Source organism: Dama dama, chromosome 9 (assembly GCF_033118175.1).
Source record: "Dama dama isolate Ldn47 chromosome 9, ASM3311817v1, whole genome shotgun sequence".
Taxonomy (NCBI): Eukaryota; Metazoa; Chordata; class Mammalia; order Artiodactyla; family Cervidae; genus Dama; species Dama dama.
This window is the reverse complement of record NC_083689.1, coordinates 8,834,840-8,853,536: the sequence shown is the minus strand read 5'-3', so window position 1 is coordinate 8,853,536 and position 18,697 is coordinate 8,834,840. Positions and strand designations below refer to the sequence as shown.

The 18,697-nt window shown below is 59.9% G+C and overlaps 1 protein-coding gene and 1 non-coding gene across 2 annotated transcripts; both read right to left on the bottom strand.

Annotated features, from left to right (window-relative positions):
• Window positions 1-945: 945 nt before the first annotated feature.
• COPE (COPI coat complex subunit epsilon) lies at window positions 946-18,681 on the bottom strand. Its single transcript, XM_061149770.1, has 10 exons — window positions 18,489-18,681; window positions 11,608-11,670; window positions 9,876-9,976; window positions 6,608-6,760; window positions 5,401-5,454; window positions 4,882-4,963; window positions 3,662-3,817; window positions 2,447-2,515; window positions 1,310-1,384; window positions 946-1,157 (listed from the first exon to the last, which is right to left on the bottom strand). Exons 1-10 carry the CDS (start codon window positions 18,612-18,614, stop codon window positions 1,110-1,112), a joined length of 927 nt encoding a protein of 308 aa, XP_061005753.1. The 5' UTR covers window positions 18,615-18,681; the 3' UTR covers window positions 946-1,109.
• Window positions 16,198-16,270, bottom strand: TRNAG-CCC (transfer RNA glycine (anticodon CCC)). The gene has a single exon. It is a non-coding gene; the product is annotated as a tRNA-Gly (tRNA).
• Window positions 18,682-18,697: the final 16 nt, after the last annotated feature.

Here is an 18,697-nt window from a genome sequence, read left to right as displayed (position 1 = left end):
AGAAACGCAAAGTGGCCCCTGGTGCTGGCAGCTGGGAACCAGGGCTCCCAGGCACCAAGGGCTGAGGGGGCTGCCAAGGTCCCAAGAAAGGCACTTGTACCCTGCCCTTCCTGAAAGGACAGGCCTCCTCTTCCCCAGGGAGCTTACCCCAGCCCTCACCCTTGTACACACCACTGCCCCTGCCCTGGAAGGCCTCTGCCACCTCAATCCCCTGCTGACCTGGCAGGGAGGGGCTTGGGGGTCCCTTGCTCTCTGTCCTGTCTTGGCAGTCAAAGGCCACCTCTGAGGCAGATGAGGTCAGGTTCTGGGAGGCCAAGTATCTTCTTTCTTTCCCTCCCCAGGCAAGGGCCCAGAGACAAAGCCCCATCCGGCTTGTTGACTAGTGCGGCCCCAGGATTTTTGCACAGGCTGTCCTTTCTGCCCAGGAGGCTTGACCTCCCAGAACCTGGGCTGACTGATCCTTCTTGTTCAGGCGGACACACCTCAATGGTGACCTCATCCCAGAGGCCCCGCACACCCCCGCCCTCTGTTGTCCAGCTTCTACTTATCAAGGGGTGCTCACTGGGCACTCATCTTTCTGGGCAGGGAGTTCGCTGCTTCAGCCACAGCAGTGCTCTGGCACCCATGCCCCATCACGGCGGGTCTGTCCTGACTCACCACTCGGCAGCAAGGAGCAGGGGCCGGTGTGGTAGGGTGATGTTTACTCCTCTGAGGACCCGGCACGCCCCCTCCCCACTTAACTGAGCTGAGGCCTGAGTACTTCTGGCACCCTCACCACCTCCAGACCCCCCAGGGGTGCTGCATTTAAATTCTGGTAACCCTTGTGATAGCTGTGACCTCCCCGTGCCTCAGTTTCCTGGATGTCAACTGAGTTGTAGGGGTAGCTGTTTGGTCACCAGGGGTCCCTCCCATCTGCTCCCTCAAAGTGACTGGAGCAAACACGGATTGGGTGGGGATTCCTGGAATGGAGACATTTATTGAAAAACGGCGGGCTGGGCTGGGCTTCCAGCCTGTGCTTCTAGCCAAAGGGCAAGTGCCCGGCGGAGAGGGCAGCAGAGCCCTGGCCTTGCATTCTCACGGCTCCTCCGGAAGTGCCTCTGGGGCAGGCCTCAGGCACTGGGGGCATACTGCAGCACCAGCCGGTCAAAGTCGTTCTCCTTCCACGTGAATTGGGGGTGCAGGGGTAGGGGCGGGGGGCGGGCAGAGAGAGAGAAACAGGAGAAGTTGTGAGCCAGGCCCCGAGTCCCCCACCTTGCCTAGCAGAGCCTGCGGGCTCTGGGGCAGAGCTGGGCCACCCGCAAGGGCTCACCTTGGCCTGGTACTCCTTGATGAAGGGGTGGGTCCTGTGGGCGTCCTTCAGCTGGGACAGGTAGCGGTTTGTCACCTGTGGGAGGAGGCAAGGTTAGCTAAATATGGGGACCCCACTTTGGCTCTGACCTGGAAAGAATGGGATGAAACAAAGGCCACCCAGCCAGACCCAAGCAAGAGCCCCGATTTCTCCACAGTTTTTCCATCACCGCACACCCAGGAATCATGCTGAAGTAGAGGGGACCCTGGGGGGTGGGGCCAGGAGCCTGTGCTTGGCACATGATTGAAGGGATGCACCGGGTTCAGGGATGTGGGCTGGGGGGGGGACCCAGGCCCGGGGAGAGGCAGGGGGCCAGACGGAGTGGACGACAGGTCAGGGGGACAGGGCTGGGAAAGGAGATGGGCTTGTTCTGGGCACACTGTATGGAGACGCCTCAGAGGCCTGGGGATGGGAACTGGGGCCAAGACGGAGCCTCGCGCCCAGCCTGGCCCTACCCACCCCCCGGTCCAGCCAGACATACGGGGCTGTGGGCGCCTGTGCGGCTCTGCTTCTTCCAAACCGGGAGTCTGGGGGTGTTTCTGTGCTGTGTGGGAGGGCTGTCCTATCTGTCCCACACCACCCCAGCCCTGAGGCTGCCAGGGGGCCCTTCTCTAGGCACTGGGGACAGACCCCCATGAAGCCTGGGCGGGGCGGGCCCCTGACTGCCTGGGCCTGGCACCTAATGGGGCAAGGCCCCGCATCCGCCCCCTGCACCCTCAGACGAGACAGGCTCCCCAGGATGGCTCCCCTGGGCCCCGTTTCTCTGTCCCGTTGCCTGCTCCTGACTGTGAGGTGACACAGGCTGGCTCCCACCCCGGGAGCCCTGAGCCTCAGTGTCCAGAGAACTCGCAGAGCTCCAGGCAGGGTGGGGGCCCTGGGGGACTGCCTGCACCACCAACTTCCCAGGGTCAATAGCAGCCGCATCCACTCATGGGGAGCAGGTTTCTGCCCCAACCCCAGGCCAGCCTTGAAGTTCGACCCTGTGGCCTCGAGCTCCTGGGGGAGCCAGGGCCTCGCTGGAGACCCTGGCCCACCCCAGGGTGGCACCATGAGGGCCGGAAAACCCTGCGGCACCTGCTGGGGGGCGGGGAGGCCTACCTCAGGAGGCTTGCCCAGGTGCTGGGACAGGACGACAAGGTTGATCAGCGTCTCAGGGTGGCTGCTGTCCTGGCAACAAAGGGGACGGGCAGGGTCAGCTTCTCCAGGCCACAGCTCCAACTCAGGGCTGGGGCTACGAGACGCAGCGTGCCCCGTGACCGGATGCTTGGCCAGGTGGCGGCCTTGGAGCCTTCCCTTCTGCCTCCCCACACCAGCTGCTTTCCCCAGGGGCTTGGTGCTTCCTGAACAGGCCAGACTGACACGGAGACTCCGCTTGCTGCAGTTTCCGAGGGGCATAATTATTTATCACAGATCTTAAGGTGACAGAGTCTAGGCCCAGGCAGCCTCAACGTATCACAGCCCAGCGAGCTGGTCCTGCTGCTGCAGCGTGAGGCCTGAGACTGTGGGGTAGGGCCCGCCCGCCCACTCCCCAGGGGACTTGACAGGAAACTGCAGGAAATTACCAGAACCTCTGAGCAGCTGACCTCCCCTCACCCGCCCACACTGGGCGCTGAAGCCCGGGGAATGCTGGGAACGGGCTTGGCTGCTGCCTTGGCCAGGAACCCCAGCCCGAAGGCCCTGATGGGGGGCGAGGCAGGGACATGCCGCACGGGGTGTCGCAGGCTCAAGGGGCTGCGAGGACCCTGGCTGCCTGCACGGGGCACAGCTCCACACACGCCCTTCGGCCTGTCCCCACCTGGCCAACAACCTGCTGTGATCGCTCGGCCCCTCGCAGCGAGGAAGAGGGGCACGGCTGGCCACTGGGGTCAGTTTCTCACTGTATCAGAGCCGCTTCAGCTGTTGCTCGGGAGAAGGCAGGCCACGGCGGCAGCCCCAGCCCCCTGGCGGGCGGCGTGCCCAGACCCTCTACTCAGCGAGCGTGGGCGCCACGTCTGCGTGTGGTCCGCTCGCTCCTCAGCAGTCATCGGTAGGGTGGCTTTCTCTCAAGCACAGAAACAGGTCAGGGATCATCACCCTGAAAGGCCCCAGGCCAGGCAGCGGCAGCATCAGTGGGGAGGAGACGGGGTGTGTGTCTGCCTAGCTCAGGCCTGGGCTGACGGGATCCTCCCATTTCCAAGAGAAGTCAGAACGAGGACTGTGGTTCGCAATCCTGATTTTCAGCTGAGTCAGCACGAGAACCCCCACCCGGCCAGCAGGCAGGCCATGGGGTCCCTGCCGCACCTGTTTCGGGGGTGGGGCTGGGCCTGCCCATACCTTGTCCAGTGCCTCCTGCAGCACGCCCTCAGCGGCCTCCCAGCGGCCCTGGGCCATGTGGCAGGCTGCCTGCCCGTTGAGCAGCAGCAGGGTCGGCGAGCACTTGTCGGCCATCTCCTGGAAGATGTAGTAGGCGTCCTGGAGCTTCTCACCTCCCTGCAGGGACAGATGGTACGTCACGGCCTTGTCACCCTGCTGCCCTGCCCTGCCCCAGCCTGCTCCCTCCTGGAGGGCTCTCACGGCAGACAGCCCAGGGCAGGCACCCTGGGGACACCGCCCTCTTCCCCACAGAGGCCCTTGAGCAGCCTGTGCCGTGAAGGGGCCGAGGCGGTGCGCAGACCCCTCAAACCCCAAGGCCTCAATTTACGGCCTTGAAAGGCTCGGCTTCGGGAAGGAGGAATCAACGCACAGGCAGCGCGGCCGAGGTCTGGGCTGGGACACATGACCCCCCAGCCTCCGCTCCACGGTCGGTCCTGAGACCGCCCGCCTGCATTCTGAATGGCAGGTTCTGTCTGCTTGGCAGAGACAGAGAGTCACGCTGGTGGGGGAGCCTGACACGAAGATGCACTTGTGAACAAATGCAAGGCTACCAGACAGGACTGTTGGGGTGTGTCCCCTACAATGAATAGATCCGACAGGGTGAGGCCTCAGCCCTGCAAAACGACGTGCAGATGCTCGCAGATGAAGGACACGTTTTGAAAAAGCCCAGACAAGAGAGTGAACTCAGAGAAAAGAAGTCAAAAGCCCAAGACAGAAATGGGGCTGCTGCCAGGAGAGGGGTGCCCAGGCATGTGGGGGTAAGAGGGCTGGGCTCGAGGAGGGAGAGTGTGAGGGGGAACTCGGGCACAACTCTGTGTCAGGAGCCTGGGGAGAGCTGAGCAGCAGCCGAGCCTGGGGCCAGGCCCCAGAGGAGGGTTGCTGCCAGGCTGGCTGGCTGGCTCCCTGCAGCAAGGGTGGGGGTGGGGGCGCATGCAGGGAGAGGCAGGCCGAGTCTGGTTCGGAGCCCCCGTTGGTGCACCCTGACCCTGGCCAAGCTATCGGGCTATAGGAAGCCAGGAGGGGTCAAGGCTGAGTGACGGGGAAAACATGCTGGGGCTCTTCTGGGCGACTGGCCCTCAAGGAAGCACGAAGCCCGGGGTGCCCGTGAAGCCCAGCTACAGCCTTGGGTCACCCGGGTGCTCCCGCCCTCGTGCTCCCGCCCAGGCTGGGCAGGGGCTCACTGCAGCCAGGTTGGCCCAGGCGGTGGCCAGCTGGGTGAGCGTGGCATCCTCATCCTGGTCCTGCATCTTCTTCAGCTCCTTCCTGGGGGCAGAGGAGAGGGGCCCAGTGGCTGCGGGGCCCGGTCACTGCCCCCCACCCCTGCCCGAGTTCCTTTCTCACGAGGCGTGGCACCCCCCCCGCCCCCGCGGCCGCACACGCCTGAAGCCTGCCCCCACCCTGCAGGCCTGGCCCCGCTGCCGGACTCATGGAAGGAAGCTGAGGCACAGGCAGCAACGCCCCCCGTCCCAGGCCACACCGCGCAGGGAAGGGCAGGTAAGCAGTGGTGCCCTCACCCCCGTGGACCAGAACATGCTACGTGGAGAAACATTCACGTTGCTGACGATCTGAGCCAGGGGGCGTGCTCAGAGTGGTCCCCACTGAAGACAGAGGCCTGGTTTCTGGAAAACTCAGAGTCCCAGCACAGCCTGGCCTTTACTAAGACACCCTTCCCTCCCACCCCCCAGTGGGGAGGGGCTTACCGGGCTAGGTCCAGGCGGTCAAGCTTCAGCAGGATCTGCACTGTCATGGCCATGCTGCGGGAAAGGTATGTGGTCCGTGAACCCTTGTCCCACCGCACCTTCCTACAGGGACCTCACTCTCATTAAGCACCACCTTCCCGAGACTTCCTGTTAGTGCTTGGGCCACCAGTCCCACTCTGCAGAGGGGAAAACCAAGGCTGACCATAGCCCAATACAATCAAACTCTGTGGGTACTGCTCGCCGCAACCAGTGCCCCATCGCTTCCCAGGCCCTGTGCCTCCGTCGAGCAGGATCAGGCTGAGAGCTCCGCGGGGTCCCCAGGCCTGTGGCCCACTCCCTGCCTACCCCAAGGCCAGCCACCGGTTTGCACCCCCCTCCTCTCTCCAAACACAGTCCCGGATGACGTGCTGCAAGGACGCATGTGCTCTTTGCCTTCAGCGCCCACACCCACCACCCCCTCTCAGGCCTAGATAGTTGGGACACCGATCACTAATGTGGCCTCTTGTTCCAGAGCTTTCCCGCCGGAACGTGACCCAGCGCCCAGAAGAGCCCAAGGAGGAGCATGAGAAACATTCGTGGATCCACTGCCACATCAGCCACGCACCAGGCCGACTGCAAACCCCTTTCTGCACTGAGGTGGGACATGAATGGAGAAGGAAGACTAACCAAGGGAAGGCAGAAACCAGAGCGCTCATGGAGCCCCGGCCGCAGCGAGGGTCACAGCACAGCCCAGAGCCACCCACTGGGGTGGGAGTGGAGCCAGCTGCAGGCTGCATGGGGCTCCAGCACCCAGGCCTGCGGTGCCCAAGGGCCGGCCTCAGGGGAGGGTGGTGGGGGCCCAAGGAAGAAGTGGACAGGCCAGGGCCCTGGGCAGAGGAACACAAGGCTTCATGGAGGGAGGGCGGGCACAGAGGCCTCGGGCAGAGACAAAGGTGCTTTCAGCTTCACTGCTGGGAACAGAGGGTTTTCAGCTGAGGGTGCCATGTCCTCAGAGCGCAGCCCAGCCGTGCGGAAGAGAGTGTCTCTGGAACTGGGAACAAGAGCTGGAGCCGGAACAAGAGGCCTGCACCCCACCCCAGGGCCACTTTCAGAGCAGCCCCCATCGCCGTTCCTATGACAACGGCTGATGAGGCTCTGGGTGGCCTGGACAACAGAAGGGCCACTTACGAGGCAACCCCCCAAAGCCCTGTGCAGGACGGCCACTCACCACTCCAGGCTGTCCCCCTGGTGAAGGGTGCGCAGGGCTGCGTCTGGGTTCTGGTCGTAGAAGTAGATGGAGGCGGCCATGAGCAGAAAGGTGGTGTTGGTCACATCCACGCTCCGGCTCATCTCCCGGTCCAGCTCGGCCACGATCGCGTCCCTATGAGACACAGCTGCTCATGGCCCGAGGCAGGGGCAGCAGGTGGCCGCACCCCCCGGGGGAACAGACAGGCCCAGAGACAGCGAGTCAGGCCCCCACGGGCACACAGCAGCAGTGGGCAGGATGGGCCCAGCTGTCTGTGCCAAGCCCCTCTGGGTGCTGGTCTCCCCACCTCCTCAGGCACTTCTCAGCCTTCACACAAACAGGGAAACCGAGGCCAGAAGTGGGGTCAGGTGTGCCAGGCCCTGTGGGGAGATGCGGTGCAGGAAGGGTCGTGCCTGGCCCTGCCCACAGATGACCTCCCAGGCCCCGCGCTCCCCTGGCCGCAGTGCTCAAGGGCTGAGGTGTGCACACCACCCCAACGCAGAGAGGTGGGCTGGCTTTGCTGGGGGCACCTCCCACCGCAGGGGCATGAGGCTGCACAGGTGGACCTCGTTCTCATGACGCCGCCAACTTCCCCAGGAGGCTGGTGGTCTCAGCAGAGGGTCCAGATCTACCTCGGTCAGCACTGGGCCTGGGTCCTGAGGCCGGCTGTGCGGGAGACACCCCACGGCCACGGTGGCTGTCCCTAGCTCCCCAGCCTGACTGCTTCCAACAGGTGGGTGGCGTGCTGGGCTGGGGCCTGGGTGCTTGCGCCAGGCTGGAGTCCAGGCTGGCCTGAGGACCAGCTGGGCGCACCCACACGTCACATTACACCAGAAATGAACTGCTTAACCAAATCGAGGAGTTGGGACTCTTGTTTCAAAAGGGCTGCTGGGCAATTAACAAGAGAAGGGCCCTGTGTCGCTACCGGACAAACGCTGTAGCTTGGGACCGACGCCGTCTCAGCAAATGCCTACGTTTCATGTGGGTTTCAGGGGGTAGTGGCCAAATGTCTGTGTACCCCAGGGTCCCTGGAGGCCAGGGACCTGTCTGTCACCCTCTCCGCGCCCACAGAGAGGGGCCTGACGGACAAACGACTTCACAGCTGAGTCTGCTGCCCACGGTGCACGCGGCAGGACTGTGCCGGGATCCCACGGGGCTGGCATGAGCCGCCCCAAGGCCACCTCACAAAGCTTCCCGCCTGCTTCCCGGCGCACAGGCGGTGGGCGTGCGGCCTGCTCTTGTCCTCGTGACGTCGGCGTCGTACACCGTTACTGGAACGTGCTGTGGTTATCCCGTGGGCTCTGGCGCTTTCTCCACCACCTGCCTGCCAGGCAGTCTGCACTGTCAGGATGGACGCCCCGTGAGCACCTCTGCTTTTCTGAGCACCGGCTCCACGCCCCGGCTTCCCGCGGGTTCTTTTCTGTAATGCCTGCAGCAGTCCCGGAGCTCCTTCCCCTTCCCAAGGGGCTCATCGCCCAGGCTAGTGGGGTGCAGAGAGGGCGCCTGTCTTAACTGCCCCAGGGCTGCCATCACAAAGCACCCGGAAGCAGTAAAGTAACAAGGATGTATCCTCTCACAGTTCTAGAAGCCAGCAGTCTGAAATCAAGGTGTTGGCAGGGGACTTCCCTGTGGTCCAGTGGCTAAAACTCTACACCCCCAATGCAGGGGGCCCCGGTTCAATCCCTGATCAGGGAACTAGACCCCAAGTACCGCAACTAAGATTTCGCAGGCTGCAACTAAAGACACTGCAGTGAAGTTCAAAGACCCTGCACGTGGCAACTGAGACTCAGTGCGACCAAATAATTTTTTTTTTGAAGGCGTTGGCAGGACTGGTTTCTTCTACAGGACTCCAAGGGACAATGTGTCCTGGGCCTCCCTCCCGGCTCTCGGCGCTGTGGCAGTCCTTGCCTTGTGTCTTGTTTTATCCAGATCTCTGCCTGCATCTTCAGGTGGCCTCCATGTCTGTCTTCTTTCCCATCTCTTCTGAAGACACCCGTCACTGGATTTAGGGCCCACCTTACACCCAAGATGAGCCCAAGGTCCTTAACCACTTACCTCTGCAGAGACCCCACTTCCAACGAGGTCAGGTTCACAGGTTTTGGGGGTTCCCATTCGGCTGCCACTGCTTTCGGCCTCTTTGAAGAGACCCCTCTGGGCTCTTTGGGGACCAAGGAGCCAGATCAAAGGAGGCTGCACATGGGGTGCTGCCCTCCATGAGGAGCAGAAGTGGGGGTCACAGGAGATATCCACACTTGGGACCCATAGAGGGCTGCAGCAGCCAATGAGGGAAGCGTAGTATCAGTGAGGTCATGACCACATCCTGGTCTAACAAGCTCCACGGAGCAGAGTGCAGGGCAGGACCCCCTGAGACCCCCCTGAGGCATCACAGTGCTGTGAGAAGGCCCCGGAGCTGGGACGGGCAGGTGGGGGCCGGCTCCCGGCAGAGCGTCTCCGTCATGGGCTGTGCTGCCCCAGCCTTCTAGCCCAGCCACCCTCTGAGGAGTGTTTCCCCTCTGAAATCCCAGGGGACTTTGTGACCAGTCCATTCCCGGGGGTGGGGGAACCGCAGGGCCTGCTGGGTCAGGGTGGTGCTCCACGCACAGGCAAGGCAGGGCCACACAGCTCCCAGCAGAGGCTGAGCTCACAGGCACCTGGGCGAGCCGCCCAGCCCAAGACCTGCCGAGCGGGAGCCACCTGAAGCCAGCAGGGCCAGACCGCGTGCAGTCTCAGACCCCACGCCGGGCAGCAGAGAACAGGCAGGCCTGGTCCTGGAGGACCCAGCGCTTCCGGGCCCCTACAGCCCTGCCCCTCGCCTCTCCTGGCCACCGCCTGAGGAAGCCTGATGCCTACTGATCTGCGGCACGAGATGGGCAGGCAGCTCAGAGTGAGGACTCGGTGTCCACCCTCCCACCCGTCTGCACAGAGATGAACGACAGGCGGAGCAGCCGCCAGCGCCTCCCGCAACACAGGCGAGCAGCAATGGGAGGTGGGCAGCAGGGTCCCTGCCGCGCGTCCCGGGGAGGCGCTCTGGGCAGTGAGGCTCCCGCAGCCCCTAGGCACCTGTGCACCGGTCCCCACCTCTGGTCCCCGGCCCCGCAGAGACCTCTGTGAAGCAGGGCCCCACACTGCCCCCTGTGTGGGTGAGGGGAACCAAGGCTCAGTCAGGTGACAGGACACAGGAGGGATGCCGTCCAGACATCCCTGCCCACCCAGGCCCATCCACGGTGCCCCAGCCCCGCCCCAGCCTCACCGCCGGCTGTCGCTGGCCAGGTACTCAGCAAACATGCGCACGGCCTGCAGCTCGGGGGCGGAGGAGGGCTTGATCTCATCCAGCACCACGCCGTACTTCCTCTGCGGGTAGGACACGGACACCGTCAGCCCCACTGGACCTCCCCGTGCGGTCTGTGTCCCAGACCCCAGGGAACATACAGGGGCTGTCTGGCGCCAGCATTGCCCTGGGGAAGCCCCAGTGCCTGCCGCTCCCAGGGACGCCCCTCGGCCCACGGGAGCAACACCGCTACAGCGCATGGTGGCAGCCGGCACAGCGTCACTTGTCAGCCGCACGGCCCGCTGCTCCAGCTGGAGAGAGACCCTGGCCAGTCACTGTACAGCCCCCAGTGGTGAAGTGACAGGGGGAGGGCCCCCCAGCTTTGGGGAGGGGGTCGCCAGGGTCAAGGACCCTGGGTGCGTGCTTCTGCTGAAGCAGAGCGCACGCCCTGCCCACAGACATCCAGCAGGGAGGTCACTGCCAAGGGAAACGGGAATCAGGGACCCTTTTCCCGTTTCTTTCCAAGTAGCTGCAGTGAGTTCATTGCTTCTGCGTATGCTCACCTTTCATTTTTTGGTCTTGCCATGCAGTATGTGGGGTCTTAGTTCCCCGACCAGGGATCCAACCCACGACCCCCGCACTGGAAGCCACGGAGCCTTAACCACTGGACCGCCGGGGCAGTCCCTACACGTGTTTATCTTTTAAACACACATGTGCGTATATGAACATGTCTGGGGAGACTCTGGAGTGCACTGGGGCACCCTACTCTGATGGGGGGGCCACGCATACCCTGGAGGTGGGAGGTGGCAGGGAGGAGCACCTGGGCCACAGGGGAAGTCCCCTCGGGTTCTAGAATGCTCCACAGAGGGAAGGATGCAAACGGACCTGGGAAGGCAGCTGGGGCCTGACGTGAGGTGGGGGCACCTATGGGGCCACGTGCCCACCACACAGCAGCCCAGGCCTGCCCTCTCCCCGCTGCTCCAAGGGGACACGGCTGGCGGGAGGCTGGCGGCCACTCCCGTGCAGTGGGCCTGGGGTGGGAACTCGGCGGGCACAGTTCAATCCTCTCTGCAGAGCCCGGGTTGTTTTTAAAACAGGGGGATGAACTCTCACTGTATTATGTCCCAGGGGAATGCTGCTTTTTAAGCCCCAGGTAAAGAACCTGCCTGCCAATGCAGGAGACGCCAAGAGATGTGGGTTCCATCCCTGGGTGGAAAGATCCCTTGGAATAGGAAATGGCTTCCCACTCTAGTCCTCTTGCCTGGAAAACCCCATGGACAGATGAGCCTGGTGGACTACAGTCCACAGGGTCACAAAGAGTTGGACATGACTGAGCACAGCATGTAATGCTGCTTTTAAAAATTTAACTGTAGCATAAAAATTTAACTGCAGCCTCTAAACTGCTAGCTCTAGTTAGTAACAGTATCAATACCAGTGCATCAATTGTAACAAAAGCACCCCACCAACCCAAACTGTTAACGAGAGAAAATGCCTGTGGGGTGGGGCTGGGGATTTGGAATTTTTTTATCATCTGCTCGGTTATTCTGTAAACCCAGAACCCTGGTCTTCTGAGCCGGTGCTGCGGGGCCTCAGTGACACAGTCACCTTACTTGTGGTGGCCACGCCGGCCGCGGGGGTCCTGCCCCCGCCGACACTCTGCTCTGACTCCCCCGTCCCAGGGCGCCGGCAGTCATGGTCAAGGGCCCACGCTTACCTGTGCAAGGTACGCTCTGTACAGAAAGACGTCCCGTTCCACATCTCTCTCCGGGCTGGATGGCTGCGGAAGCAAAGGCAGGTCAGGACTCACGGGGCCGTGTGGACAGCAGGCCCGCAGAGGCCGCCGCGGGCAGCCTTCCCAGGAGTCTGGGCCTAGTCCCCGCCCTGGCTCCCTGCTCCCTCATGACCTTCGGCCGCAGGAAAGCAGCCGCCACGGATGGCATGCAGCATGCTGGGCACCCCATTCTGTCCCCCTGGGACATCCCCCTGGGAAAGGTGGCTTGACTGTTACCCCCATCTGGCTGGGTGAGGGACGGGGACACTAACAGGCTGAAACGGCCCCAGCCATGCAGAAGGGGCCAGGGCAGAGCCCACGCTACTGACCACGGGACACTGGGCTGCCCATCCTGATGGGGAAGGACCCCAAGGTGCAGCCGATCAAAATGGAAGCAGCTCAGCAGTCCAGGTGGTCCGAGGACGCCTGCAGTGGGGGTGGGGTGGGTGTGCACTGACGCCTACGTCTGCAAAAGCCCAGAAAGCAGGCCTGGAAAGACTCCTATCTGGAGATGGATGGCTGATGCTGGAAAGGGATGGGACCTGGTGGGAGATGTGCAAAGGGGACTTTACTGTCTGCAGCCGATACTTCTATCCCACTTTGGTTTCAAACGCTCTTTAAATGTGACCAACAGGAGAGACAAAGGTTCACCTCACTCAGAGGACCTTTCTGGGAAAGCTCAGTTTGGCTGCCCCAGCACAGTGATGCTGGGGTCTAGCCAGGCGGGGGGAGTCCTTGGAGACCGCCGTGTCCTCGGGGACGAGGTCCATGGGCCACGTTCAGTCAGCCCAGTCACCACACAGAATCCAGAAGCAGCCGTGAGGCGAGCTCATGCAGGCTTCCCTGCAGCACCCTGAAGAGGGCCCCCGTGCGGCTGCGGGCACGCGAGGGGCCCTTCCTTGGGGGGACAACTTCGGACCATGACCCGAGAGCTGGCTGACTTTCTGGAGACCCCACGGTGCCTGCGGTGGGCAGGCACAGAGCACTTCAGCCCAGCGGGTGCGGGGATGCTGGGATAGGCCGCGCAGGGGCCAGGAAAGGGGAGTGACCTGGCAAGGGGGCCTGGCCACCTTGGAGCCGCCACTCCAAACCACAGGGCCCGGGGACCAGCAGAGAGGATGGCCTGCCAAGCTGCCCAAGCTGGGGGGACAATGGCCTGGAGCCCCACCAGTGGGAGCATGCCAGGACTACCCTCCCCTGAGGTTGAGAACCAGGCTCCAAGTGCCCAGGCCTTCTTCCCAGCCCGAGGGTGTGAGGGAGGGGGACATGTCCTCCTCTCAGGCCACCGGAGACTACAAACAAGAAGCCTGGCTCCTGGCCCCAGCTAGACTCCAGCCAGCTTCGCCACGGGGTCTCGGCAGCTTGCTCCAGCCACGGTGGCCAACCGGGATCTGGCCAGGACTTGGAACACAGTGTCTTCTAAAGAAGTGACTCTCAAAAGACCCTCAGAGCTGGACACTGGTGAAGACAACCCAGCTGGGGTCCCCACACCAACTTCAGTATAAAAAAAGACAGAGAGAGAGAGAGAGAGAGAGGGAGACAAGGGGCTTCTCTGGTGGCTCAGTGGTAAAGGATCCACCTGCCAATGCAGGAGACATGGGTCCAAGCCCTGATCCAGGAATACCCCACAGGCTGCAAGGTCATGAAGCCTGTGCGCCACAGCTACTGAAGCCCGAACCCTAGAGCCCGCGCTCCACCAGAGAAGCTGCTGCAATGAGGCCCACACACCGAGTACCCCTGTTCACTGCAACCAGAGAAAGCCTGCGTGCAGCAACGAAGACCCAGGGCAGCCAAAAATAAAATAAATAAGATTATTTTCTTTAAAAAAAGAGAGGGACAAATGCTGGCTCTTGGTATTTTTGAAGCAGGGACACAGTGAGATGCCCTGCGAGGGACCAGGGGACCAGAGGCCACTCTGCGCCTCAGGTACCCTCTGCGTCTAACGGGCACACCACTGACCCTGCAGGATGGCCGAGGGGGGTCACCGAGACCCCACACGCAGACCTCAGGACCTTCCCAAGCAGCCAAAGAGAAGCGCTTCTGGGAGGCATAAGAACGAAGACAGGTGTACAGACCAGGGAACCCCAGGAACTGTGAAGCGTGCCCCCAGGGGAGTGCCCCAGTGCCTAGTCCTGACGGCTCATCGGGAGGTCAAAGACCAGAAAAGCCAGGAGGCTCACACCCACCAGTGACATCCAACCTCGGGGGGTGCCTCAAACGGCCTGCAAGGAGCTCAGAGGTGCAACCAGGCCGGAGAGCCAGGGGAACGGTCCAGGGAGGCCAGGGATGGGGTTGGGGAAGGGACCACATCCCATCCTCTGACTGGCCATCAGTGTCAGCTGACCACACCAGACTGTCGGCTCCTGGAGGCCTTCTTAGCTGCTTCATCCTTAACACCTGTGCGGTGCCTGCCATCTTGTGGGCACTTGAGAAACAAGTAGGGACACAAACATCATGATGGCGCCAGCACCGCAACACACCAGGGGCTCCACCCCGGGCCACCGCTGGGGGTGCCTGTCTGAGGCTGCTGTAACCAACCACCACCTAGGGTGGGGTTCAAAACAACAGAAACTTGTTCTCTTGCAGTTCTGGAGGCCAGAGGTCCGAGATCAAGGTGTCAGCAGAGCTGTGCTCCCTCCACAGGCTGAGCGGATCGGCCTTTGCCTCATCCAGCTGCTGGCGGTTCTGGGTCATCCTTAGCTGGCGGCTGCATCACCCCAAACTCTGCCTCCACTTTTTCTGTCTGCCTCAAGCCTCTCTCTGAGAAGGACACCAGTCACTGGATTTAGTTGCTGTTTAGCTGCTAAGTCGTGTCTGACTCTTTGTGACCCCATGGACTGCAGCACGCCAGGCTTCCCTGTCCTTCACTGTCTCATGATTTTGCTCAAACTCATGTCCGCTGAGTCAGTGATGCCACCCAACCATCTCATCCTCTGTCGTCCCCTTCTCTCTTTCCCAGCATCAGGGTCTTTTCCAGTGAGTTGGCTCTTCATATCAGCTGGCCAAAGTACTGGAGTTTCTGCTTTAGCATCAGTCCTTCCAATGAATATTCAGGGTTGATTTCCTTTAGGATTGACTGGTTTGATTTCCTTGCAATCTAAGGGACTCTCAAGAGTCTTCTCCAATACCACAGTTCAAAATTCTTCAGTACTCAGCTTTCTTTATAGTCCAACTCTCACATCCAAACATGACTACTGGAAAAAGCACACCTCTGACTATAGCGGCCTTTGTTGGCAAAGTGACGTCTCTGCTTTTTAACATGCTGTCTAGGGCCGATCCTAAATCCTGGCTGATCTCATCCAGAGATCCTTCACTGGAATACAGCTGCATGTGAGTTTGCTCAGAAGTGTGTGACTCTTTGTGCCCCCATGGATGTAGCCCGGCAGAATCCTCTGTCCACGGAATTTCCCAGGCAAGAATACTGGAGTGGGTTGCCATTTCCTCCTCCGGGGCATCTTCCTGACCCAGGGATCGAACCCCATCTCCTGTGTCTCCTGCATCGGCAGGTGGATTCTTTACCACGCACCACCTAGCAGTGTGCAAATACCCTTTCCCAAATAAGTCACATTCACAGGTTCCGAATGGACGCATCCCATCAGGGACACCATCTGACCCACTCCAGGCTGCCGAAGGGGGTTTAGGTAGCCGGTGGACCAGAGTTAAAGCCCATCAGAGGGCTCGGCAGGGAAAGCACTCCCGTTATTCTGGCCATGGCAGGGAGGGTCTCTTGGTTTGGTGCCAGTGCATCTTTACTGTGTTGCAGAAGAGGGCACACAGGCCCCAGCTCAGAGGTTGCACCACAGCCTTGCCTCCAACAACAGTGATCTGACAGCTGATCTGGCTTCCTTTGCTTTCCATTGCTGTCTGCATACAGCAGGTTGTGCTGTTTCCTTCAGCAGGGAGGTAAAATCTGCATATTATGACACAGTAAGACTCAAAGAACACATTGCTATAACACAAACAGAACAGACACTCAAGAGAAGACAGAAGGTGGATCGCTGAGTATGACGCAGAACCTCACAGGGCCCTACTGAGATCAAAGTCATGGCTCCCGTCTGACAAGAGGGAAAAGCGAGGCTCAGAGGGGTGCTGTGACAGCCCTGGCTGCAGGGAGAACTAAGAAGAGCCAGAAGCTGAGGCAGCCAGGCCTGGCCGACCTCCCTGCGGTCTACTCGACCCAGCAGAGAGGCACATGAACAGCTGCGACGCTGAGCATAGTGAGGACCCCAGACATGCCCACGGCAGCCCTGGGACAGCTTTCCTTACATCACCAAAGGGACTTCATAGGTGTCGTTAAGGTTATGGACCTGAACATGGGGAGACCATGCTGGGCTATCTGGGAGGGTCCAGTCTAACCACAGAACCCCTTAAAAGCAGAGGACTTTTAGACAAAGGGAACGAAGGGGAAGGGGAAATTTGCAAGACTCCAAGAACCCCCATGCCTGGATCTTTTTTTCTCTTTTTTAATTTATTTGGCTGCATCAGATGTTAGTTGCGGCACAGGAGATCTTCACTGAAGCATGTGGGATCCAGTTCCCTGACCAGGGATCGAACCTGGGCCCCCTGCATTGGGAGCACAGAGTCTTAACCACTGGACCATCAGAAAAGTCCCTCCGTGGCTGATTCTGAGATGGAAGGGTGATGTGGGAGGTTGAGGACTGGAGAGAAGCATCTAGAAGCCTCCAGGAACTAAGGGTGGCCCTGGCCGAGAGGCAGCAACTTCAACGAGTTAGGAAGGTGGTTCTTCCCCAGAATCTCCAGAAAGGATACAGCCGGGCCGATACCTTGATTTTAGCTTAGTAAGAGGAGGGTTGGACTTCTGACCTACAGAAGTTGCAAGATAGTAAGCTTGTGGTGCCTTGAGCTGTCCTTTGTTACACTGACAACGGAAAACTAATACTATCATGCAAACGTTGTTTCAACGAATCCGAACCTCTTACTGAAGTCTGAGGTTTTACCCTCTATACCACAGATGACACTCAGGGACATGGGGTTCACTGCCAAAGGCCAAAAGGGAAAGCAAGCCTTCTCTACTTCAGAATCCAAACTCCTCCAACACCTCAGCTGCCTCCCTGAAGACGTCTGCCACTCCCCTTGCATGGTGCTCCTATGGCCTCCCACACCTTGGGGATAAACTCCAAACCCTTGCTGTGCCCCCCTCACCCCAGGCCCTGCCTCTCACTCTGCTCACTTCATTCTTCATCTCCCCCACTATGCTCACCCCACTTCTGCGACCCCAGCCTCTTAGGCCTTGACTACACAGTGCTCACCCCTGCCTCAGCACCTTTGGGACTCTCACCTATGGAGTGAGAGCCTTCTCCAGGTTTGGTCACAGGGTTAGATGACAGTCACAGAAGCCTGGTCTGATTTGACCACTCCCACATGAAGCAGCCCCCCCTCCCCATGCCCCCCATATCTGATCAGCACTTTCTATCTCCTATCCCTGCAGGGCTCAAGTTGTAATTACATAATCACTCAATTCTTTACTTGTTTACTCTCTTCAGAACACTAGACCGTGAGGACAGGAAAAGACCCTGTCACATTCTTAGCTCTTAAAAATCCTCGGGATTTCCTGGTGGTCCAGTGGTTAGGAGGGAGTCTGCCTGCCAGTGATGAGTCAAGGAAGATTCCACATGCTTCAGAGCAATGGAACCCATGTGCCACAACCACTGGGCCAGCACTCTAGAGCCTGCAAGCCCCAACTACTGAAGCCCTTGAACCTAGAACCTGTGCTCCGCAACAAGAGAAGCCACTGCAGTAAGAAGCTCATGTGGTGAGTAGCCCCCACGCTCCACAACTAGAGAGATGCCTGAGCAGCAGTGAAGACCCCGCAGTCAAAAATAAATATTAAAAAAAATTAAAAAAAAAAAAAAAAACTCCAATAGCTCACTCTCAAAGTGACAGTACCATCCATCTTCTTCCCAAAAAGGTGCTGCTAACAGTCCTGGCTGCCCCCTCTCCTGTCACCCACTCATTGCCTGGCTGCCTGGGCCGTTCCAGCTGCATTTTCTAGCTCTCAGTCAGGCTCACTCCCCACTCTCCATCACACCACTTCCTGACACCTTTTAAATAACTTAACTTTATTTATTTGTATTTGTATTTGGCGTGGCATTCAGAACTTCCCCAACCAGGGATGGAACCATGCCCCCTGTAGTGGAAATGCCAAGTCTTAATCGCTGGACCACCAGGGATGCCCCTGATACCTTACTTTCTTATTGTCTATCTGCCTCCCTTGGGAGCTGAGGTTTCCAAGAAAGATAGGAGTTTTATCTATTTTGTCACTGCTTTGAGCCCAGTACGAATACACGGCCTGGCCCATACAGATGATCAGTGCGGAATGAATGAAGAGCAAGTGTGGGGAGAAATAACCTGGCTAGAGGGGCAGGGTAACAGGCGAGAATTCATTTATCTCTTGAGCCTTCCTGTTCTCTCACCTGTAAAATGAGGATAAATAATAGTCTCTAGGGGTATTTGGGGGCATGGCGGAAACAAATGAGAACTATATTGTTATTACTATTATTACTACCGCACCGCAGTATCATTACATTTGTTACTATTACTATAGAAGCACGAACCTCTCTCTTAATCAAACGCCTCCTAAGGTACACAGTGAGCGGTCCAAGTAAGAATTATCATGAAATGTTACTGCTTTGAGTTTTGTCAAGGGACAAAGACAATTCCTCATCGCGCTCTGAAAAGGTGTGGGGGGTGAAACGGCGCGAGGAGACAAGATAGGGTTTTAAAAATCAGAGCCTGACCCGCGGCCACCAGGAAGCATCTTCCGTCCCCGCCCCCAGCGTCTCCCAGCCCCGGAGACGCCGCACCTTCACCCGCTGCGCCTCGTTGATGCACTGCTGGTAGCTGCCAATGTAGAAGGCGTTCTTCACGTCGAACAGCTCGTCCACCTCCCCGGAGCCGCCAGAAGCCGGACCAGGAGCTGGAGGAGCCATGTCGCTGCCCTCTCGCTCCTCTTCCTGAAAGACACGTCGGCCGGAAGGAGGCAACCACCTACGGGCACGCCGGCAAATGTAGT

Bases quoted from the DNA above. Each gene is read 5' to 3' on its own strand.
- COPE (XM_061149770.1), bottom strand. From the start codon at position 18,614: ATGGCTCCTCCAGCTCCTGGTCCGGCTTCTGGCGGCTCCGGGGAGGTG. The intron at 5,455-6,607 runs GTGAGTGGCCGT...CCTTTCCCGCAG, and splicing joins CAGGGGGACAGCCTGGAGTG to CATGGCCATGACAGTGCAGA. The intron at 1,158-1,309 runs GTGAGCCCTTGC...TTCACGTGGAAG, and splicing joins TCAAGGAGTACCAGGCCAAG to GAGAACGACTTTGACCGGCT.